The 24,534-nt window shown below is 32.0% G+C and overlaps 4 protein-coding genes across 5 annotated transcripts; 3 read left to right on the top strand and 1 right to left on the bottom strand.

Annotated features, from left to right (window-relative positions):
- LOC109352162 (protein EMSY-LIKE 3-like) lies at positions 3,360-8,074 on the top strand. Of its 2 annotated transcripts, XM_019594019.1 has the most exons (10): positions 3,361-3,635; positions 4,244-4,455; positions 4,549-4,658; positions 4,758-5,007; positions 5,174-5,362; positions 5,452-5,520; positions 6,326-6,568; positions 6,660-6,728; positions 6,841-6,904; positions 7,715-8,074. In XM_019594019.1, exons 1-10 carry the CDS (start codon positions 3,608-3,610, stop codon positions 7,762-7,764), a joined length of 1,284 nt encoding a protein of 427 aa, XP_019449564.1. In that variant the 5' UTR covers positions 3,361-3,607; the 3' UTR covers positions 7,765-8,074. The 2 variants fall into 2 exon arrangements, with proteins under 2 accessions (XP_019449565.1, XP_019449564.1); XM_019594020.1 differs by lacking the exon at positions 5,174-5,362 and having other exon boundaries at positions 3,360-3,635.
- LOC109352163 (DNA-directed RNA polymerases II, IV and V subunit 8B-like) lies at positions 9,513-12,045 on the top strand. The gene is made up of 4 exons (XM_019594021.1): positions 9,513-9,655; positions 9,738-9,871; positions 11,469-11,566; positions 11,797-12,045. The coding sequence occupies exons 1-4, from the start codon at positions 9,583-9,585 to the stop codon at positions 11,912-11,914; spliced, it is 423 nt and encodes a 140-aa protein (XP_019449566.1). The 5' UTR covers positions 9,513-9,582; the 3' UTR covers positions 11,915-12,045.
- LOC109352212 lies at positions 14,751-20,945 on the top strand. The gene is made up of 7 exons (XM_019594089.1): positions 14,751-15,132; positions 16,060-16,115; positions 16,192-16,237; positions 18,619-18,696; positions 19,769-19,879; positions 20,118-20,197; positions 20,636-20,945. The coding sequence occupies exons 1-7, from the start codon at positions 14,947-14,949 to the stop codon at positions 20,742-20,744; spliced, it is 666 nt and encodes a 221-aa protein (XP_019449634.1). The 5' UTR covers positions 14,751-14,946; the 3' UTR covers positions 20,745-20,945.
- Positions 22,758-24,112, bottom strand: LOC109352161 (inositol polyphosphate multikinase beta-like). Its single transcript, XM_019594018.1, has one exon. It carries the CDS (start codon positions 23,985-23,987, stop codon positions 23,067-23,069), a length of 921 nt encoding a protein of 306 aa, XP_019449563.1. The 5' UTR covers positions 23,988-24,112; the 3' UTR covers positions 22,758-23,066.

Raw genomic sequence — 24,534 nt, 5'->3', positions numbered from 1 at the left:
GATATATCCAAAAATTAAAGACTAAATATATTTTTTTTCCTCATGTTTTTTAATGTTATTAATTTAGTCTCTGATAAATTTAAATTACGATTTTAGTTCCTACTTTCTGTAATATAGGATCACGTTATTCCTTCCATTTGCACACGTCTATTAACATTAACATAATTGATTACATGGCATGTTAAGTTTTGACATAGCCACATGCGGCAATTACATGTTGGAAAATTTTATCACTTCCACAAAAAATGTAGTTGTGTCATGTTCTTCTTCATCACAAATTCTAAGAAAGAACAACCATTTTAGTTTTTCAAGATATATGTACCATATTAGTCATAGTGATAAGCATGAAACTTTAAATCTTGAACTAAATTTAATTTTTTTTATTTGATATAATATATTTTTATTAATATAAGACAACACATGACATAACACAAAGCAAATGCATGTTGATTTGAAAACTACTAGGAGATACAACATAGTGGCAAGTAGGCCACTTGTTTGGCACTATGAACTTACCATGTCAACAATGTTAATTTTTTTTAGTTTCCCACATATACCTTCGCAGTGGAGCCAATCCTATCCGAGTCGGGAACATCCACAGGTATATAGGGCTAACTCTCCCACGGACATTTTTTCTATCCATAAGACTCGAACTCGGGTTCTTACTTAAGAGGAATCAAGTATGTACCACTTGAATCAACGTCTATTGGTCACCAATGTTAATTTGATGAATAATGAAAGCTAGTAAATTGAAATGCCCTTGCTTTTTATCTGATCAGACAACTTATACAGTTGGGTTCTGCAAAGGATGAGCTATTTGAGGCTTTGAAATTTTTGTCAGGAGAATAGATGTGATTGGCTGCATGATAGGAAACCAAAGTGGGAATGCTTTGAATTCAGGATGCGCAGCAAAGAAGGACCATGTTTCTAACATGTGAGGATTGTCCCTCTTCATGTGCATTTATTCAGTCCTTTTTAGTTGATGTTAGCTCAGTAGGCACTCTCTTGTTTTCCCCGTATACTAGTAAATTACTTTAAAAAATGTATATACCGACAATGTATGATTTTTATATACTATTATATCATCTAATACTATGTTTGTCATCATCGACTATTCAAAAAAATAATACAAATGAATAGTAAATAATATATTAATTGTGTATAATTTTTTTTACCAGTACATAGATATTACACTCAACGAAAAGATGTTCAACATATTGCATTAAGGTACAATTTGATAACATGATTGCAATTCTGAAGATGTTGACCATTAAATCAGAATGAACTTTGGAAATAAATATAACATCTTAGTTACAAACGTTGCAGAGAGTACATATGAAATGATTTGAGTGAGGAAAAAGTCACAATTAGACATCAAATAGAGAGGAAAGAGGATATCCTATTAAAAGCTTGATTATAAGTTGTCTAGAGTCTAGACATCTCGAAGAAATGAAAAAAAAGTTGGCATCACATACATTTTAAATACATATTTTAGTTTATCATATTATTTGATATTACTAAGTCAATCCCTAATTAATTATAGATTATCATATTCATCTATACTTTATATAATGTAGAAGTAACTTGGTCCTTTCATCTTTACTTATCTATTAATGTTAATAAAGTTACTAACCTATTCACTTCTGGAGAAATGAGAAGATATGGTCTATACAACATAATTCATATTATTTATTTTTTGCCCCAATTTTTAAAACAAAACATAGTTTGAATTATTGAGGAATGATTGTGGCATAAGCTCTTCGAACATTCAAGCAACAGAGGTGTTGCTATTGTTTTAAAGGGTCATTTTTGCCTTTATATGGTTTTACAAGTAATCGTGGTGTCATAGATACTGATTTATAGGTGTCTACTAGTATTAGACTTTTGTTTTGCTTCTTTTCTTTCGTGGGAGGGTAGGAGTTATAGGGGTGGACATGTAATGTCCCATAAAAGTTCAATATATCACTACTTGTGATTGGTCAGAAAAATAAATAATTATTAAAATTTTAATTTAAATATATTTTTTTAATTAATAATAACTAGTGGTACATGAAGTGATAAGTTTGCGAAACAGCAGATGTGCTCCCAAATTATGGGGCTCATGATTTCAAGCACGGACAAGTTTCTTTTGGTTTTGGGTGCCTCATGTAATGTATTGGTGAAAAGATCTTGGGGGAGACTATAGATATAAATCGGTCGTATTAATTTTGTTTTTAGTCTATGCTCTTTTTCTAGCCTCTAATACATGATAGTTTTTGGGACCTTTTAGGAAAGCCCTGAAATTTGATATTAAGCTAGATTTTGTAAATAATTCATTCAATTATAAAAAAGAAAACTCGAGAACATCATCACTCTTATGTTTTATAAGGTTTATTTTGTTTGTCAATATAAGAGTAAGAAAACTCACATTAAGTAGGACATCATCAATCTCATGGATCATAATGGAATTTACAAAAATGGTTGAGTAAATTACATTGACACCCCTGAGTTTTAGTGAAATTACATAAATCACTCATCATTTTTCTAAACTTACACAAACTTCACTAATTTTGTAATCTTTTAAACAAAAAATGTGATAAATGCAATTAAGTTAAACAAAATATGATATATTGTGTAGATAAGTCTAAATAATATACAAATTAATGCATCTTTATTATTTTTTGTTACAAAATGCATCAACAATTATAAAGAATTATAAAGAAATATTGTTTAAATCACTCTTATAATGTAGTGTAACAAACCAAAAATAATAAAGATATATTGATTTGTATATTATTTAGACTTGTCTATACAATATATCATGTTTTGTTTAACTTAATTGCATTTATCACATTTTTTGTTTAAAAGATTACACTTATTTATTATACATGGGTGATCAGTGTAATGAAAGTATAAAATTATGGGAGGTTTGTGTACGTTTAGAAAAGTGAGGGATGATTTATATAATTTCACTAAAACTCAGAGGATGTCAGTGTAATTTACTCAAAATGGTTTTTACAATTCCATTATTATTATCTTAAACAATACTCTCCCAATTAAATGAATAACTTTGTTTATATTTGAAAATAGTTATCTTGTTAACATATAAATTTATATACAATTAATATATAATCTATTATTTATTTGAATTAGTTAATTTGAAGAGTGATACTTTCAAATAAAATAAAAAATATATAGTTTTTCAAGGCATGAGAATGTTTATTTAGAGGTTGATAACAAAATCCTTTAGTTGATTAAGGAAATCCTTTAATATATCACGAAATCCTTTAATATCTTTGTTATAAAATGGTTTCACATTGGATTACAAAATTCTTTAATTAATTAAAAAAATAGAGAGATAACAAATAAAAGAAAAGAAAAAAGAATCGTGAACAATCCCAGTTCCCCATCGATAACTGAGTGTCCGAGTCCGAATCGGAGCTGACTCGCCGCTACTCGATTTCATTCAACACGACACAATTATTTTTCTTCTTCTCTTCTTCTTCTTCTTTGTTTCCAACACCAACCCACAATTCTTGTTGTTCCTGCACCCTCCCGCACCTGATTCTGCTCACCCTTTCTCTTTCATTGGATCTACATCGTTCTTGAATTCCTTTTCAAATTTGCTATGGACTACGAACCCTATGATAGTAGCGGTGACCCTTCTTCTTCCCTCGATTAAAGTTCATATTTTTATTATTCTTACATCTACTTTTCAACTCTTTGCTTTTAGGGTTAGGGTTTCCCTTTCAATTCCTTTCTTCATTTTTAGGGTTTTAAATTCGAATCTGAAATTTTCAATTTTCAATTACCTGTCTAGTTTCTTTATTTTCAAGAATCAATACCTTTATTCCATGTTTTCATTCAATTATTTAGTTTTAGTTCTGCTAAGAATAATCCTAGTTACCAAAAACAAGTACTATTGGTGCTTGGGATTTAGTTCATATTAAGAGAGCATATTGTTGATATTCTATAGTTGAGGTCTTTTTGTTTAAGCTTATGAAAGTGATTATACAAATATGATTTTTTGAGAAGCTGAGAATGTTGTTTATCAAAAAATATGATTTTACAGCATCCACTCTTTTGTAAATCCAGCCAAACAACTGTACAAGTGTCATAATTACCAGTTGCACTGTGTTTCTTATGCAGTTATGTATGAGATTAATTTTCCATAAGCAGTGAAAAGATATAGTTGATATTTGCATCATGGATTCATGATCCAGTTCACTTGTTATATCCATTCACTTGATTGTAATGATTGCAGGAACTGATGATGATCTTCCACCAACACATCAAAATAGGATTCCCAGGGGAGGACGTCTTGCTGGGAACGGAAGATCTGCTGTAGGTTCACTTCCGTACCCCCCAAGGATGTATGGTGAGATTGATATGGAAACTCAAATTCACCAACTTGAGCAGGAAGCATACAGCTCAGTGCTACGGGCCTTTAAAGCTCAAGCTGATGCAATTACTTGGGTATATTTTATCATTTTGTTTCCACAAACCTGATATGTTCGAATTTGTTTGATCGAATTTAAATGACTGCTAAATGACATGTATTTTATTCAGGAGAAAGAAAGTTTGATTACAGAATTGAGAAAAGAACTGAGGTTATCAAATGAGGAACACAGAGAACTACTAGGTCGGGTTAATGCAGATGATGTAATAAAGAGGATAAGGTCAGATATCTTTTAATGTTTTAGAAATGAGTTGTCGATGATTTTCCACATCTACACCATTGTTATGTAATTGATAGTTTTGTTGGATAATGACATTAGGGAGTGGAGGCAGGCAGTTGGCCATCAGCCTGGCATGTTAAGTACGGGTCAAGCTCTTCATGATTCAAATCCCAGTCCGACAGTCTCTGCATCTCGCAAAAAGCAGAAGATTACACCATCCGTACCATCACGATCTTTTGGGGGGCCTTCTCCATTCCCCCCTCAAACAGTGACTACACCCCATCAGCCATCTTCTTCTGCAGGGAAACGAGGATCTGTTCCAGGATCGAAGGGAAAGAAGCAGAAACCTGTAAGTAAGCAACAGATTTACAATTTAGTGTGCTCTTCTTGGTATATATTTACTCACCTCACGTACGTTTGGCCCTTTGCCTCATAGGAAAAAATAGTTGAACATCTTAAGAAAGTAATAATGTTTCAGTAATCTTATTGTATTCTTTGTGTTCTTTTACTTTCAGGGTCAAATAGCACCCAGTGTTTCTTCAATGAAACAGTATCCTTCCTCCGGACCAGGTGGAAGGAATCAAGTACCTAATAGAGCCGAGGGAGTGTCCTTTGATTCATTGATTGGTAGGAGAGTTCGGACAAAATGGCCTGATGACAATAACTTCTATGAAGCTGTTATCACTGACTATAATCCAGCTGATGTATTTACATTCCCAAACTAACTACATTGGAATTCTTTTCTCATTACTTTGTTGCTGGCATGTTTACTTTTTTGGTTCTAATTTTTCAGGACCGACATAATCTAGTCTATGACATGGGGAGTACAGAAGAAACATGGGAATGGGTTAATCTCTCAGAGGTATATCTGATGCTCTATCCTGATTCCTGTAGTGAAATTCTTGCATCTTCTTATAATACACAAATTCTTGTATGTATGACCTGTTTCCTCCTCTGCTCTCCAAGGAAAAAAATCTTGACAGTGTTCTATTCAATTAATCCGTCTAGGATTTTGTGTCTAGCTGTCTCCTCATGAATCTTAAAAATGTTTGTCCTTGTATGTGGCAGCAAATTACTCATTTTATCTCTTTGTTTATTATGCCAAAAAATAAAAGTTGATATGCCATATAATGTGGTACTTAAAGGCTAAAATAGTCTACAATAATAGTTGGGAAAGTGGTAATAAAAAAATCTAAGTACATATTAGCGCTTATTGTCAAGATTTAGATATACCTAAAATGATCGGTACAATTTGTTTCTTAATAGATTTGACTTGAGTTCCCTACGATAGAGACTTAGACCCTGTTTGATGTGGCTGATAGAATAAGACCTGATAGGATAGATTTTAAGATAAAGTCTGGTACTCTGGTAGTATAAATGAGCTGATAATCGCTTATCCCATCAAATGTTGTTGAGTATTGTATAAATGAGGTGACTGTATGAACATTTATGCAGAGAATGTTTGCGTTTATCTTATTCATCATAATAGTTCATGAATACTTGTTGAATATATACAGACAAGGATATACGGGCCTTGAGCCTACTGGGCCTTAAACTAACAAACATCTATCTATACATAATAATATACACATTCAGCAATTTACAATGACATAACAACCCTTTACTAAATATTTGTTGCTAATTCAGATACAGTATTTTAACTTCAGATATCTCCTGAAGATATTCAATGGGTCGGTGAGGATCCTGGGATCAATCAACGTGGGGCTTTTGGGGGCTCTGGTCATGGGATGAACAGACCTGTAGGACGTGATAGTGTTCCAGGAGCTGGAAGAGGTAGAGGAGCTCCAAAGGGGCAATCCAGGAAAGATTTTTTGTCATCACAGAATGGCATAGGAAAGAAGGCTCCTGGTGATATACAAATACTTCACACAGACACGCTAATCAAGGAGGTAAGTTAAAGTAGTTCAATCAGAATATTCTTTGATTGAGATTGTTTTTGTCTTTCTTCCATATATTCAAGTTTCTGTTTGGACTTGACAGGTGGAGAGGGTATTCAGTACGAATCATCCTGATCCCCTTGAAGTTGAGAAAGCCAAGAAAGTATTGAAGGTAAGGGGACAAATATATTTCTTCTGCTATTATATGTTCTTCTCGCTGCTGACTGATTTCATTTTCTTGCAAATGTTGTATATGTGCCTAATCTATATTTAATTCAATGCAGGATCATGAGCAAGCTCTGATTGATGCAATTGCAAAACTAACTGATCTTTCTGATGGTGAAAGTGGTACTTATTGTTTTTTACCTCTTTGCATTACTTCTTAAGCTGTCTTTTTTAAAATAATCTTCTAAATTAAATACTGGGGACATTTTTTTGATAGGCCAATATTGGGGACATTACCCTGGTATTGAATAGGGTCTATTTAGTTGCTCATCATGAATAAACTGGTGGTACTACCCAAGATTTCTGAAGATTCCATTTTCTTTGGTTTTCATGTGAATGTTTTTCTAATATGGGTTAGCCTGATCTGTTAGAGATGTTCATAAAAGGGAAGTGAAAATTTAGTGCAAAAGGCTTGTAATTTTCACTCATTGTTATTTAGTGGATGGTGGTAAATTACTTTCAAGTTTCAGTTAGCTTAAACGTTATATAGTAGGGGCCAAATTTTGTGGGTTGGGTTTAAATGAGTTGCATCCATGTAGTCAATTTAGTGTGTATGATATGGGAGGACATCTTGTGTCCCAAAAGAGTGTACCACTTCACGTGTCACTGCTTGTGATTGGTCAGAAAAGTACTTAATTATTAAAATTTTAATTCAAATATATTTTTTCAACCAATCACAATTAATGGTACACAGATTTACACACTACATGGGACAACAGATGTGCTTCTGTATGATATATGTTCCTTTTAAAAGGCTTTTTATTAGTATAGTAGAACATTTTCTACAATGAAATAAAAGAAATGCCAGTAAGATATGAAAATGCAGTAATATGGAAATCACTATTTGAACGTTTATGAATTTAAGGCTGAAGTTTCTAGGTTCATAATGCTATTTTTAGATTAACTTCCTTGATGTTCTTACTGTTTATACAGATGGGGGTGGCCGCCATTTCTCACATGCTAAATCAATGGATAGAGAATGATTGGAGAGCTTCTACTTTTATATAATGAGCAGAGGCATATCATAGCATACTTCTCTTGTATTATGCCATGCAAGATTATTTCCTTCTTACATTTCATAGCTCTAGCCTCTAGGGATGGTTCTTGTGGATTAGGCCAATATGTAGAATGGCAATTATTGTAGTTTAGCAATAATTATTTATAGAGGTTAAATTTTATCTAGGACCAGTTGATACTTGTATAATACTATCCCATCCCATCAGTGATTAATGTGTGGCAGTGTACAAATTCATGTATTTGATATGTCAAATTAATATCCACTTTTAGAACCATTTTTGTTGTTGTTTGATCCCGACCAATGGATCTTAATGTGAAATTTAACATTCATTTTTTGGAAAAGTGTAACCATTTGCAATTTGATACCATGAACTTTTAAACTATTATTATTTATCATTTATTTGTATAATTTTTTTAAAGAATCAATGATGATTAATCATAAATGATGTAGTGCAATGTATAAAACCATGCAGCGTTACTGTATATACTAACGCAAGATGGGTGGCAGAAACAGTTTGTGCAAGTGAAAGATTAGGGATAAACTTTGGCTTTAGAGAGAAATTAGTGAATGAATTTGAGTTTGAAGGGTTTGGGTAAGAGAAGTGGGAAAATTTAATCAAATAACATTGACATCATATTTAAGTTAAATTGAGCAATGAATATTATTTTTGACCACTTTTTGGGTACACTGTCAACATGATTGGGAGTCACACAAGTTATTTGAATTACTTTTTAAAGAGTTGATGATAAATAAATATGAATAATAGATGATATAATGAGAGTATATAAAATTCATATGTTATCAATACATATATTTTTTCTGTGTGTATGTATGCATATATATATATATATATATATATATATAAAAGAAGAAAAATTGATCAATAAAAAATCAAAGTTAGCAAACGTTCATCACAGATTTTTTCCCGTGAGGCAATTTGATTCTTAAAAGAAAAAAGTTGCCCAAGAGTATTTAATGTTTGTTGGTATAATTTAATCATTTCATTTTTCCGTGGGCGATTCGTACATAATAATTTTTTTGGCTAATTTTGGTTAAATTAAAAAATTTGAAAGAACAACTTATAGTATGAATAAAAAAATCCCTTAAACTATTTGGTAATATTAGGGGTGAGTAAGACCCGACCCTACTTACTTATTGAGTTTTGTCTGAGTATGATTGAGCCCAAGATTGGATCTCATCAAATCTAGGATCGAGTTAGGATTTAAAAATTAAACTCATACTATTTAGGGATTTGTAGGGGACAAATATGACTCGGTCCAGCTCATCCTATTTAATCAGGTTTAAGGTTTAAGGTTTAAGATTGAGAAAAATATTGAGAAAACATATTTAATCCAGTAAAATATTGAGAAAACTTGATTTAAAAAACATATGCATTATATTTAATCAGGTTTAAGGTTGAGTTCAGGTTCAAAAATTGTCTCCGTCAATATTTGGGTTCAGGTTAACTTCGAGTCTACGGTCGAGTCTGAATACAAAAAATAACTTTACTAACATTTAGGGTTGGGTAAAAGAAAAACACTACCTAGTCTAACCCATTCAACCCTAGATAATATGAGTCCTATACTCGTGTAGGAAAAAAAACATTAGGGATTTTGTTTTTAGACTGAGCAAACAATTGGTCCCATAAACAAAACCTAGAGATGAGTTCTATTTATGGAAAGTATCAAAACATAAGAGACGCTAGGGTGCTTACTGACTCAGCCTCGCTGCAGACACAACACAAAACACAAGTTCAAAGGTTGTTAGTAGTTACACTGAAAAGATGAGTGAGGTTGTATTTGATGACATCTTCAAGGTTCGTGATATAAACCCTGATGGTCAAAAATATGATAAGGGTATGTCCTCTTTTTTATGTCCATCTTCACCCTCTTTACTTTTCTTTTATATAATCAAATGTTTGTGGCTATTTTATTCTAGTGTCTCGGATTGTAGCACGAAGTGAGAAGTGTGACATGTACATGGTTTTAGATGTAAATACTGAGATTTATCCTATCAGCAAAGATGACACACTTTTTATGCTTCTATCCCCCTCACTTGTTTTAAGTACTAAGGTATACTTGCTTCTCTTTTCGCTTATGCTTCCCTGCTTTTTTCTTTATAGACAATATAAACACACTTCTCTTGTTTACTTCATTAATTTTACTCATTCCTTTTACATGATCCACCTCTTATATGAACTTCTCCTTTTGATTGAATTACCTGATTTATCATTGATGGACCTATGTTGTATGCGCCGAAAAAACCATGATTTTAGTTGCTTGTGACCTGTAGATGTGCTCTCAGTTGGTGCTAACTATACATGTTCTTATCTTTTACTTACTAGTTTTTTGTATAACCCTCACGCTATAGGTAAGGAACTAGTCCCTTTTGATATGTAAGGTCGTCCCTTCCAACAAGTATTGCTAACAGGAATGAAACATTTTGCCTAACATAATCACTGAGGCTTTACACTACCTGGCCAACGTTTTGTTGGTGTCTTTGACTTACTATTGGTACATTGGATTTGGATTTGGAAATAGGCTTTACACTACCATATTTAGCTGCACATGCCTAGTTAAGGTAAATTTAATAAATAAATGGCAAGATATAAGAGAATTAGCATCTTCCATGTCTTGAAGTGTGAAAGATCAACTAATAATTTACTGCAAGGAAAGGTCCTCAAATAACTCCTCAGATGTCATATTCAATAAAACTCAGTAAACTCTTTGGTAACAGAAAATCAGTGTGATTTTTAGTTAAGGAGGCTTAACTAGTACTGACTAAGTCCAAAAATAACGACTTTCTCCGGTCTTCCATGTGTCTTATTTAGTATGAGAAAAAGAAATCAGAACAATACAGTGGAAAATATAGAAAGAGCTTCAATAGAGACAAAGGAGAGGAAATGGTAGAGGGCTGCAATGCTATCTTTATAAACTGTAAAAGGATTTTATGGTCCATGCTTTGAACATACACACAAATAGACAATGCACTTTTCAAATTTTAACTCCATTGTATTGAATCATTGTATTAAAACTTTCCTTAACTATTTTGCCATACCTCGTCATCATGGTAAGGTGCCTTGTGACCTTATGTTCAAACTTCAAAGGCTCCACCCAGACCACAATTCTGATGTGCAACGCAGTAAAATCATGGTAAAAAATCTTCAATAAACTACAGAAGACAGTGTGTTATAATAAGGAGGTAGTGACCCTAAGGGTCTATTTGCGAGTTGAGTTTTGAAGGGGAAGGAAGGTAAAAGGAAGGCTTCAGAGCCACCTCACGAGTGTATTTCATGGCTCTTAAACCTTCCATTTCCCTTCCTTCGTTTTCAAAACCTTACTCGCAAACATATCCTTAAGTACATGGTCTTAGGCTGTTAACTGTTTCACTGGCTGGCCTACTGGATCCAGCATCTGTACCCATATCTTGGTGCTCTAAGTAAGAAGTGAAATACATTTGTCAGGCTGTTTTTAATAATGATATGTAGCAACAATATAATGTTGGTATTTCACATTTCAGAATAATTTTTTTATTGTCAATAATAGTAATTGTTTATTTTTGCACAATCTTCAATCAACATATCTGTTAGCTAGTTAGAATGATTTGCATTTGCCTCAGAAGTAAGCAAGTAGCTAATATTGCCTTTCATTAAATTGATTTCCTCTCCAGGATGGCCCAGTATCAATTCAAGACAAGTTTGAATACATCATGCATGGAAGGCTATATAACATTGTCAATGACAATGGTTCAAAAACTGAGCTTGAAGTGTATGCAACCATTTCGCGTTATATTTTAGTGACCCTAGTGTTCTTGGATAATCTCTTTGCAATTTCTGTGAAACTCTTGAATCCATTAATACATTAATATTAGTACTATCCATTTTCTTCTAATATTAATGAATTTTTCTTCAACTTTATGGAAATTCTTGAATCCATTAGCTTACTTTTATTTATTTGATTGGTTGAATCTTTTAGTGAGTTCTTTTGTTTTTCTCCAGGGAGGCATATGCATCTTTTGGTGGATTGCAGTTGATGCTGAGAGGACATGCTTCCCATTGTCTTAAGTTTGCAGTGGATCAGAAATTGTTTTTACTAATAAGGAAGGTTGAAACTTGAAACCCCTAATGAAAAGATAAACATGCTGAAATTTAACTAACTTTTTGCAATTTTGTTGGATAATTTGTTTATTATTCTTGAGTTTAATGTATGTTGAAAGAATTACTTTTGGAATTATAAGTTTTGTGTTTGGAATGATTATCTAGTATTATTGGGTGGTTCATCTATTATATTGGTGATTCACAATATTTTACTAATCTTTTCTTTGCTAGTATAATGCATTCTGTTTTATTTATACTTTTGTTATGTTTTAGCATCTATGATTTGTTGAATCTAACCTTACCATAGCTAATTTTAAGTTAAGTTTGACATCCAAAATATATTTTTTGGTACTACTAAATATATCATCTCATTGTTTTGGATAAAGAACTAATCATTTTGGAATGTGTAGCTACCTTTCCAACAAATGTCGTTCCCAGGAGTTAAACATTTGATCTTTTAGTTATCATGAATATCTAGTGGGATTTGGTACATCTGAAATATTTAACAGATGTCATGTGATCCAGAGGGTTTTTTTTTCTTGTGTCAACGTAGATGATCTAATTATTAGAAATATATTTAAAAAGTGAAGTTATATTACATCCGGAGTTTTTGTGAAATTACATAAATTATCCCTCACTTTTTTGCACCTACACAAACCTCCCCAAATAATTTTTATATTTTTATTACACTGACCACCCCTGTATAAGAAAAAATGTATTCTTTTAAATAAAAATGTGATAAATGCAATTAAGTTAAACAAAACATGATATATTGTAGAGACAAATCCAAATAATATATGAGTCAATATTCCTTTATTATTTTTGGTTCGTTACACTATATTATAAGAGCGATTTAAACAATGTTTCTTTAGAATTGTTGATGTATTTTGTAACAAAAAATAATATATATACATTGATTTGTATATTATTTGGACTTGTCTACACAATATATCATGTTTTGTTTAACTTAATTGTATTTATCACATTTTTTATTTAAAAGATTACACTTATTTCTTATGTATGAGTGATCAATGTAATAAAAGTATAAAAGTTATGAGAGTTTTGTGTAAGTATAGAAAAAATAAGAGATAATTTGTATAATTTCACTAAATCTCATAGAATATTACTCTAAAATTAACTTTGTTCACTTACTCAAAAAGCCACAAGCTAATTGTTTCACATCTGAAATTTATTTTTTAGCTACAAACATTATCTAATTTTCTTAAAACATCAAGTAACTATCAACACAGACACGTCACCCCCTTCTATTAATTTAGAAAGTAAATGTCAATTTAGTCATTCAATGATATAATGGTCACCATGCTAATCCTTCAAAGAAAATGATCACTAAAGTTTATATTACATGATCATCATTTTACACTTTCAAATCCATATAGTTATGAATTTTTAGGAGACTAACATGATGGTTATTGATCTTTGAGGGAGACAACTAGAAAAGAGGGTAAGAAGAAAGGTCTAGATTAAATAATTTTGGGTCTTATTTTCAGAGACTCTTAAAAATAAAGTTTACATATGAAAATGACTATCTCTCGAATGAGATGATGAAAGACTAGTGAGAAATGAATATTATTTTATTTAGTTTGACGAACTTTTTAATGGATTATTAGAAATATAATGTTAAGACTAATGATAATAACAATTCTAAATTTGAGGGGCCAATTTGAGGCAAAATGAAATTTAAGAGACTAAAGTGAGACAAATAATTAAGGACCAAAAAATGTAATTTTACCTAATTCAAACTTGACGGAGTGCTTAACATTGCATGATTGAATTTTTTATTATCAGAACCTCTCAAAAAAAACCTTTAGACTAACTTTTTACACAAATTTTGAAGAACGAAAAATATATTTAATGCTCATGTCCATAATAGGTTTCATAATAGAAGTTAATATACTAGGACCTTTTTTATATAGAGTTTAAAATCTACACACTATTAGCATAATTTTTTTTTATACTGTAAATACATCATCCACTATTTATTTATATTACTTTTTGTTTAAGTCAATAATGGTTAAGATACCAATGTTGTAGAAGTCTCTATATCAAGCCACTTTTGATAAGAAATTTGTGTAAGAAGTTTCAAAGCATTGTAAGTATTTATAATGGCCTTTACCCCTCACTTTGCAATCATCAATGTCTCCTCCATCATTACCACAACAGATATGGCCTTCATTCCACAACAAAGATCCTGTTGGGAATTGGAGATGAGAAATTGTTTTTTACTTTGAAGGGTAATAAAATAATAAAAATATTATTACATTTTATTTTTTCTTTTCCATTACTATATATCATACTTTCTCCTTCATCCATTACTTAGTTTCCCTCTCTTCTCTACCACTGCAATTGGGGTATCATCCATCATCAAATATGTGAAAATATTATACATGCATCGATAATATAAAAGTTTTTTATACTGTCGATCTTTTATCTAATTATTATTAACTCTTAAAAGAAATGATACAAATTAACAATGAATAATATTCTGTCTATATATAAATCTTGACATTAACAATGCATAAATATCAAACCATATTATTATACAGCATCATATCAAATATTTTACAATATTAAAATTTTATCCGTTCTTATATGATTATTAAATCATAATAATACCAAACTAATGTCATTTAAAATGATATTCATGTTATTATTATGACATAAAATGTACCCACTAATAATGTAAGAATTACAATATTCCTCTTTCATTTTATTATTATTATTAAGTCTAATATAAAAATAATACAAAGAAATGATTGTAGTTTATGTATAAATCTTTACCCTAGATATTACTTTCAGCCTTCTATAGAAAAAAAGACAAAGTGACATGCGATTACTATAATAAGATTAATTTATTCAAGTGTTAGAATTTCCTTTCTCAACCTCTTTATCAATTAATTAATTTTAGGTTCCCTCCATTTTGATTTCAGCTGAAGAAGAGGAAAAAACATAGTGCTATACTATGCTCTGTTACTCACTGCGAATTTTGTGAAAAATCAAAATCAAATCTCCGCCACCACCACCACCGCCACCATGGCCGTAGATCCGAAACACGGAACCACCTCATCAAGAGGCATATCACCACAACCACAACCATTGATATACCCACTTTCATCTTCTGGTATTGGTTTCATCCCCAAACCCTCTCTTGGAGCTGGACACGTGGACTATCATCATCTCAACCACCATTTCCCTTCTCATCTTCCACCACACCCCAAGGTAATGTACTATCTGCTATGTCTTGTTTAAATTGCGTGATTGCGATTTCGGGTTATGTTGTTTATAATTGCGGCCGCAATTGGGATTGCGATGTTCTAGCCTTAATTGTGCTCGCGGATCTAGATTTAAAACCTTGATTTTATTCTCCATTATTGCTCCTAACATTTTTTAATTATGGGCCAAATGAGTATTTTTTATGGTATCAGATGGGTTGTGGAGTATTAATTGAATGCTTTTGTTATGGTAAATGTTTAAGATTTTGTTAAAATTCGGCAACTGCCAATGAAATGCTTGATGCAGAACAATTGTCTGATAGATGAGTATATTTACTTTGCAATTAGAGTTGGCCTAAGCTAAGAACAAATAATTAAGTGAAAGTGGTTTTGATTAGTTTTATCCTGTGAAATATAGAGATATAAGGTCATTCATAAAATTCAAATTTGCAGACTGAACAAGTTGTGGAGTTTACATAAGCTAAAAAACATTGAGGGTTTGCATGTAGACCTATAGATTTCTGTTGATCAAACATTGTTAAATTCCAAGTCTATTCTTCCTATTTTTTGTTTGTTCTTCCGGTCACAACACAATAGGACGTATTACATTCTTTAATTATGTGCCAAAATTGATAGTTCACTGCTAACTTAAGATTACGACTGACATAGAAGTAATTTTATCCACAGAGCAGCTTTTTTAGCTATTTTTACTGAAAAATCATAAGATATTAACTTTTATGCTTTTGTTCTTTTGTTGTATGACTTCAAATCAAGTGCAATCTAAATAAATAGAAGTTAAGCATTAAAAGAATGAGATATAATTGTACAACTTACTCAGGGATTGAATATAGCGGTGAAGTCAAGCAGAATTGTATGCTTTAAAGTTTAAATGTGTATCTTGTTCTTTACTCTTTATCCTTTCTCTATTTGTTAGGCTGCTCTTGGATCTGCAGTTTCTGATAGAAATGGCTATAAAGATGCAAGTACAAGGTGGCTTTTTCAAATGATGTGTCATGTATTCAATTTCCTATGGTAGTAAAATTAATATCTCTGGTGTGTTTTTTAGGGATAGAAGCAGAGATGATTCCTGTTGTGTCATCAGAGATAGAAAAGTGAGTCCCCGCCTTTCCCTTATTTTAAATGCAATTCATTATATATGTCTTAAAGAGGAAATGTTATCATGATCTCCTAATATATTTGCCTATATTTGATTTATTATGATTGGATGTTTGTGCTCTTTTCTGTGGGTGTGTAATTAACATCTGTAGCTTTAAATTAATTTTCAATTGCAAGTGCTTGTTTGAATTCTGCTTTAACTTGTTGGAAATTTGGAATCTGCATCACGAGGTTTGCTTCTGCCTACACCACATTATTCATGACATCTCTTGCACATTATGTCCTTGTCACTTCTAAACATACATATATTGATGTCTCTGAATCTTAATTTGATTTTCTTATTACATTTCTCTCTTACACTTGTGTGTATAACCTTCACGTATGACCCTACCCTTGGCCTTCCAAAACTTCATGTTCCCCTTGTTCCTTGATATTATGTTCTTTAAATAAACTCAATTTTATAAATGGGTGTGTTCTCAATGGTCTAACAGTTTATTGCATAGAGTATTTTATGTTTTTGTATTCTTCTGTGATTTTCTATGTTGCTAATGGTCATATAGCATTCCAACCATAGTTCTCGCACTACATTTACTCACCAAGTGGGTTCTAAAATTCTTGGTCAAGTCTTTCATGGTAAATGCAAGTTGCTATTTCAATATTCATATAGCCAGATCCTGACTGTTGGGGTGGCTTATAGTTTTGCATAATTAAAGAGAGCAGTAGAACTTGTGATATATGCAAGTTTTTAAAAAATAATTCATCCAGCCAGACCACGGCATCGTATAAGTTCTATTAGGTGTACTGGGAAGACAAATGTGTTTGTTAGACTTTTCATAATTTTAACTCTGAGACTACGGCAAAAGAACCTAGAGTCCCCCTAAGCCTTTGCCACAAGAGAATGATAACCATGGATAAGAATGAAGCATTTCCAAACTTAAACAACTAGCTTTCGTATGCTTAGAAGGTAAGAGCATATAACAGAACTTGGGAGTTTGGTTCAAGAATTCAATCCCGGAGAATGGCGTTCCAAGGCATGAGTGATTTTTATGTTTGGTTAACTTTGACCATTCCTGGGAATTTGAGGGTAGGGGTGGGCTAGAGTGTCATTTTGTAGCTCTATGATCATTCCCAACACATGGAAATCATCTCAATGTACCTCCTCCCTCTGGAATGATTTGGTAGGAACAGTGGTCAATAAATATTATTGGGAATGAACCATAGATGGAAGTTTTTTTATATCTCTCACCAAACATGGGAACAAAACGTTTCTTAGTGAATTTATTTTGCCATAAAACAAAAGTTCCCATTTTAAGATTATGAGGAATATAAAAATAACTCTTGATCTTAGAAGTCCCCTTAGTGGCAACAAAGAAACATTTGCTTAAATGCAGCCAAAATTGAAGAATATTCTACATGATTCTCATACTCATGCTTCTATCATTTCCTTTCTTTCCCTTTTTCATAACTTGGTATTTAATCTTTTTCCTCCCTGACTTTATGCCTGTCTTCATTACATAAATATGACAATATAATTTTCTACTTGCTTGCATAATGTGTCAAACTTAGTAATTTGCAATGCACAGATTACTTTTATATCATCCATTCTACTCGTATATTTTTATTCAATAGAATGGAAGGGTTTTTTAGATTGATCTAAAACTGTGCAAAGATAGAGAAATGAGGAAAATAAGACATTCAGGATAGATATAAAAAGTCAATAAGTTACAACTAAAGCCTGAATAAAATTATATTGCAATGTTTTATAATGAAGTGGCTTGTATTTACTTTTGATCTTGGCCTGAATGATGTCCCAATGCAAAAATGCTTGTGATGATACCTAACAAGGCTTTTTCTTCTAGATTAATTTCCTACATGGTGTGGACCTTTATTTTTATTGTCAAATCAGTAGTTAGGTCCTATATCTTAAAAACAATGATGATTCTCATGTATTATTTGGGATTAGGATTTAAGCAATGAGTGTCTGTTCCTTGTAGTATTCATTGATCATAGTGAATTTTCCCTGCTTTGCCCGTGACTTAAACCTATAAAATGTTGTAGCTCGAACAATGTTAACATGTCTATTCTTCTTCTCCTAATTAATGTTTGTGCATCTGACTTCAACACAATGGTAGTTTTAATCTATTCTTCAGTTGTGTCCAACACTGATGATTCACAACTACCTTATGATTAAGCCAAAGTTTATATATATATATATATATATAACATATATTTATGGAGCAGCTTTTTGTTGCGAAACTTTGTGGCTGTGTAGGTTATGATTACAACAATTTGAATTGTTACCTTGAACCTATATCGTAGCTGTCTATATTTGTTTTCTTCATTTTTGTAGTAATTATATTAATTTTCAAATATTTAGGTCAGAATAACAGAGGATGCTTCACTGTATGCACTTTGTAGATCCTGGCTGAGAAATGGTGTTAATGAAGAAAAACAGGTTTGAGTTATATACCTTGTTTTATAGTTTGGGTTCTGTTTGAGTTCAAGTATGTATTTTATGACTTACTAAATATTCTTCTGTAAGCTTAGACTTTAGATTGCTCATATTTTACTGTTAAAATTTGAGGATATGATGTTTACTGCCATGGCACTAGATCATGTATGCTTAAATTTACAAAACAGGAGCGACCATTGCCAAACTTTTGCTATAGTTAAACTAACATCTACTTCTTATGCTTCATCAAAAGTTACTTAACCCAGTTGATATCTCTTCTCTTTGAATTAGACCAGTGCTAAAACCTTGAAGTTTGAGTTGATGAGACTTGGTATGTATTTCAGTTGTATCTGTACCTTTTTGTCAGAAAATAATCAAATGTTGTGTTTGATACTAATTGAAATTGATGCCTCATTTAAGTTGTATTTTATTTTCATTAATTCAATTAATATCTCCATATTTAAAGGCTTTACAAACTAGTTGATGTGTGTGCGTGTGTGTGTCTGAGACAGAGAGCACATTAAACATGTGTGCACGAGTAAATAAGCTACTAGTCCTTGGAATTGATCTCTTCTTGTAGTATAGTCCCTGAATTTATTTATACGTACACATCATTTTTTGAATTTATAATGCTCGTATCAGGTTAGTCTTTGTATATCGTTGTATTCCCTAAAAAAGACTAGTCGATTAGATTTAGAGGCCAGAACCATTGCAGTATGCCACAATTATGTAGGCTGGAAATTTTCTTCAGACATTCTCCCCAAGGCTTCGTCTAATTTCCAGATTTTATACATTAAGAGACTATAGTTTGTTAGTTACACCTGCTGTACTATACAGTTACTTATTATTCTAGACAGTTCCTAATCTATAATCTTTAATATATGTATCAGAACCTGGGAGTTTAGATTCAGCTAATTCAGTTTTCAATTTCAGACTCATTCTCTCTCTATACATTCTCTGTTTTATCTCACATTTTTCTTCAGTTTCACTCACTTTCTACTACTTACTGTAAAATTCTAAAATGGTATTCCAAAATGTTTCTTTTATTATCTTATATTTCAACTGTACTTGGCAGCCACAGCAGAAAGATCTAATGAAGGCACTTCCAAGACCATTGCCTGCATCTATCGGGTCTAGTATGTCAAACAATGAAGAAGATGAAAAACACGACAATGAACGTGAAGAGGTTGGAAGTTTATACTAACTGCCTAAATTTAAGCAATTAAATTGTGGAAGCAGATTCTTTATTTGTATGCAAAATAACTATTTCTTTAACACTATTTTGTGTTGTTTAAAGACTTTTAAAGGATAGTGCAGTTCTTGTGCAGTCTTTTAGTAGTGCTTCTGTTGACAATGAAGTTCTTTTATAAGGCTTTGATCATATTAAAGCTTATCCTGATGATTTTAAGCTTCTCTGCTTTCAGGATGACGAGTCTGTCGAGAATTTATCACCTGAAGATCTATTGAAGAAACATGTTAAACATGCTAGAAAGGTTAGAGCACGGTAAGTATTTTGTTTTATTTTGTTTGTAAGTTCAGCTTCTTGTTTATTTATCTATCACCTATTCATTATTTGTAGTCAGTCAGTACATTGTCATGACTAGAGTTCACACTTCACATTTATGGTCAGTCAGTACATTGGCAAATATTAATAATTCTAGGTCTTAATTTTCTTACTTGAGTAAAATTCTACATATGTACAATTCTAACTGTTCAATAATGTTCTTATTAAAATCTAGAAGGGAAGCATATATGTTCGTCGTCATTGGATCTTGAGCGATCGGTGAATGTACATTAGTCCCTCCCTCAAAAACCAAAAAATAAAATAAAAATCGTTTAAGGTGTATTCACTTGAATCAAATTAGAAGGCCAGTTCAGAATTGTTTAAATTATAACTACTATTTTTGTAAGTTTTATACTTATTCTCCTATGTTGCTTGTAGATTAAGGGAACAACGGTTACAACGGATCAAAAGGTACAGAAGTAGACTTACACTTTTGCTTCCTCAACCTGCTGAACAATTTAGAAATGACACAGCTGCTGGGAACTAAAACAGACCTCGCTGTCTTAACAGATATCAATGATTGGATTACTCTAACAGGCTTGTTTAATTTAACTTGATGTGTATGTGGTTCAAGAGTGAAGACTATAAATTAGTGGTGCAGGTTATGAATCTTTTACATGTTAATGGTATATTACTGTACTGTAGGTAAAGTTTTCTTCTCTACATTTTTTATCTATCTTTCAACTAACCTAGCCTCCTCGCCCGACAAGGGAGATTATAGGAATATTGACCTGTTGTCTATCGACTACACCTTACACCAACTAAGCATGAGAATGGGTGTGATTTTTTAGCTTTCTTTTGGAATGTCTACTTTGGTTGGACCTTGACCAGTGGATTAGTGCCAAATAGGGTTTAAATGCATAGTAGATTATTAGGAGTGGATAAAAAACCATTGCCTTGTAAGAGCAATACTAGTTATTTGTAAGAACACCAACATCTAACCCTTTCTCCCCAGATCTTTACAAAGAAAATTTTAGTATAAGCATTCAGAGGTGATGCTCACATTCCTAAACTTTCTGATGATTTGATCACTATTTTGGTCAAATACCAGATGCCTTTTCTAGTTATACATGATCTGCCAACATTACTCTGTAGGTGAAAGTGTATATCCTTAATGCTCTAATTCTGGCTTTAGTCTAAGCATTTATTTTTTTGACAAAAACAACTATATTATTTGTTGGGAATAAGTTTTTTTGTTTTTAATTTTGTCCCATAATTTTTTTTATTTTGATTCAGCCTTTTGATAGATTTTTCTTCATCCCTCTCAAAATTTTAACCAAAATTCCGAACTTTATGTCATTGAGTTTATAATGAAAAGATAATATAATTCTCTATAATTTTTAATGAAAAGAGTATTAATTAATTAGGAAGTTTAGAATTATTTAATTTTTATTCGCCTTGAACAAGATGCTATCAAATCCAATCAAATGGTCCAATTTTCTCACAAAGGAATCTTAAGAAAGGATAGGTATGCGCAATCAAAGCTAAACAAGTAGGAAGATTCATGAATCATGAATCATGATTCATCAGACAGAGACAACACAAAAACGCACCACCATGGAAGTTTTGATCATCTACTGTAATATTAAAATAGGATCACATATGTTGTTCCACAGTTTGAGTCACTCCATGTGTCATTAGTTTATGATTGGTTAGAAAAATACTTAATAATTAAATTTTAACTTAAATATATTTTTTCTAATCAATCACAAGTTGATGACACATGAAATCAAACAAACTGTTAAAATAAATGTTGTGAAACCCGAGCTGGACATCAAACTGGAAGAGGTTAAGTATAGGTTCTAACCGGTTTAACCAGTTAGGCCGCCCGGTAGGACCGGACAACATTATAATATTATATATATATATATATATATATATATATATTATATAATTAATTAAAATATGTGAATAATATACTTATCAATATCATGTTTTGCATAATACAAGAAAAATTGTTGTGCACTGTACAGTTACATTTTTTAGTGCATTGTGTTTTTTTTTTTAATTTCTTATAGCCGGTCGGTTTAACCAACCGGGTTATTCCGGTTTTACTCGGTTAGACCGGTTTTCCCACAGGCCCAAAACGGCTTGGAAAGGGTTCCCGATTTTCAGGGTGTATATGACTGTCTATTTAAGCGGGTGACGGTTGAACTGTCCGGTCCGGTCCCAATAACCTTAGTTAAAATCATGCTTTTGGTCAAACATAGTATAATTATTACTCTAATCATATACATAATGAGACCGTCAACGTCCAACCACCACTAGTTGAATTTTGCTTATCCTGTATTTTTTTCTCTCTGGTCCAATCTAAATTCTACCCTGAATCATTGTTTATTTTATTTTATTTCATCACCCCTTTTTCCATTTTTAATATGAAATCTTATAATAACATGTCTGTAACATTTTAATAAGAATAATGATACAACACCTCATACAACAAACATTTGACTAAGCATTCCATAAGAAATCACAGATTAAAATATCAGCAACAGATAATGGAAAAAAGTCTTCAAATAACTTATTATAGATTTCTTCATCTTATCAGATAAATTACAAGAATGAAGCTTGAAATCATAACAATGAAATTCAAGTCCACACTTCTAAAGAAGTTACATCATAAATTGAAATGATGAAAAACAATTTGTTTGAATTGAAGCTATCACACCATAAGAAAAACACATTCTCATTTTGCACTTCACTATCATGAAATGCAACAAATTGAAACAACAGAGGAACAGAGACAGTAACAATGAAACAAAGATCTGAATTTGGACATGAACAAAATACTCCATAGATCCAAGAAGTATCATTGTTCATCTTCAGTACCATTACCATTAAAAATGCAGTTGTTTTCATAATCAAGAGGACTATCTAGGATATCAGAAATGAACTTAATCAAAGAACAAAGTCCCCCTAAGAAGTTATGATCAATGGAACCCTTAGCATCAACCACATGAGCAAAATCAATGAGTTTAACAACACCACCTGAACTCTTTCCATTCATCACAGACTCCCTATCACACACCATAAGAACAGAAGAAGAATAAAAATGATAAATAGTCTGAACCTCAAACCACTGCTTAAGCTCCAACAACTGTTCCAAAATCCCATTAGACCCACCAAAAACCTCATTCACAAAAGCCCGATCGGGCCGCAACGAAACTGCATCATCATTTGAACTAAAGTTGCAAGAAACAAACTTACTCAAAACTAACTTCACATCCTCAGCAGATAAATTCTGAAGAAACTCTTTATCGGGCTGCCACGATAAAGAGTCGTTCTCTTTCAAACTACAACTCACAAACTTCAATCCGGAAATTCTAAAACCTAATGTAATGCTAGAGGACTCTCTATCCTTCTTAAGACACTTACTAACATATGCATCAGAAGATTCAGGGTACCAAGTTCTAGAACCAATTTTAACATCAATCACTGATGGATTACTATAACATGAAACAACATCTTCTAACACAAGATGAGGGTGTAATCCAGAACCATCAGAAGCATTCAAAACCTTAGTACCATGAAAATTTGGAATGTAACGTTGACTAATATTGTTAGGAACTCTTGGATCAGAATTGAAAAATTTATAGCAAGCAACCTCATTGGAACCACGACCTTTGCTTTGAAGGGGTTTGTAGAAGTTTCCATAATCATCGATTAAAGGACCAAGCTTTCCTTCTATGGCTTTGTGGCCTGCAACTTGGTGCTCTGGGAATCTAAGCATTTTTGCTGCAGATAACAGTAGATAAAGAAATGGATCTTAGATTAAAGTATAACATATTAATATATACAAAGTTTCTAAGCTTGAGTTGTATTAGAATTAATGTTCTTTCTAAAAATATAAGATCGAGAAAGTAAGAAGGAAAAGAGTAGAGAAATGAAAACAATAATACCTTTTTTGTTCAAAAGGTGAAAAATGATTTGTTGATATAAATAAAGAGAAGAATGGGAAAAAGAGTGAAAATGAATTGAAGTAAGGAAATGATTACCGGAAAAAGTGGAAGATGTAATGTTGCTGAGTTTCTAGTGGAAGTGATTCAGACAGACCACATCATGTGATGTAATGCTGTTGCAATGTTGTGATTGTGTCACCCCTGCAAACATATTATATTGTAGTTATGATGGGACAACGAATTACAATAATGGTGTTGTATCAGATGGCTATACAACTGTGTCAGACTGCATTTAGGTTACACTGGATATTCAAAAATATTTTTTTAATTACAAAATAATTGACACTACATGACCTCAATCTGTATCGCAACGAGCAC

The sequence above is a fragment of the Lupinus angustifolius genome, chromosome LG07, assembly GCF_001865875.1.
Source record: "Lupinus angustifolius cultivar Tanjil chromosome LG07, LupAngTanjil_v1.0, whole genome shotgun sequence".
In the NCBI taxonomy this organism is placed as follows: domain Eukaryota; kingdom Viridiplantae; phylum Streptophyta; class Magnoliopsida; order Fabales; family Fabaceae; genus Lupinus; species Lupinus angustifolius.
This window is presented reverse-complemented; position numbering and strand designations above follow the sequence as displayed.

Bases quoted from the DNA above. Each gene is read 5' to 3' on its own strand.
- LOC109352162 (XM_019594019.1), top strand. From the start codon at position 3,608: ATGGACTACGAACCCTATGATAGTAGCG. The intron at 3,636-4,243 runs GTGACCCTTCTT...TAATGATTGCAG, and splicing joins CGAACCCTATGATAGTAGCG to GAACTGATGATGATCTTCCA. The intron at 5,008-5,173 runs GTAAGTAAGCAA...TTTTACTTTCAG, and splicing joins AGGGAAAGAAGCAGAAACCT to GGTCAAATAGCACCCAGTGT.
- LOC109352163 (XM_019594021.1), top strand. From the start codon at position 9,583: ATGAGTGAGGTTGTATTTGATGACATCTTCAAGGTTCGTGATATAAAC. The intron at 9,656-9,737 runs GTATGTCCTCTT...ATTTTATTCTAG, and splicing joins TGGTCAAAAATATGATAAGG to TGTCTCGGATTGTAGCACGA. The intron at 11,567-11,796 runs GTATGCAACCAT...GTTTTTCTCCAG, and splicing joins TCAAAAACTGAGCTTGAAGT to GGAGGCATATGCATCTTTTG.
- LOC109352212 (XM_019594089.1), top strand. From the start codon at position 14,947: ATGGCCGTAGATCCGAAACACGGAACCACCTCATCAAGAGGCATATCA. The intron at 18,697-19,768 runs GTTTGAGTTATA...TGTACTTGGCAG, and splicing joins GTGTTAATGAAGAAAAACAG to CCACAGCAGAAAGATCTAAT. The intron at 19,880-20,117 runs GTTGGAAGTTTA...CTCTGCTTTCAG, and splicing joins ACGACAATGAACGTGAAGAG to GATGACGAGTCTGTCGAGAA.
- LOC109352161 (XM_019594018.1), bottom strand. From the start codon at position 23,987: ATGCTTAGATTCCCAGAGCACCAAGTTGCAGGCCACAAAGCCATAGAA.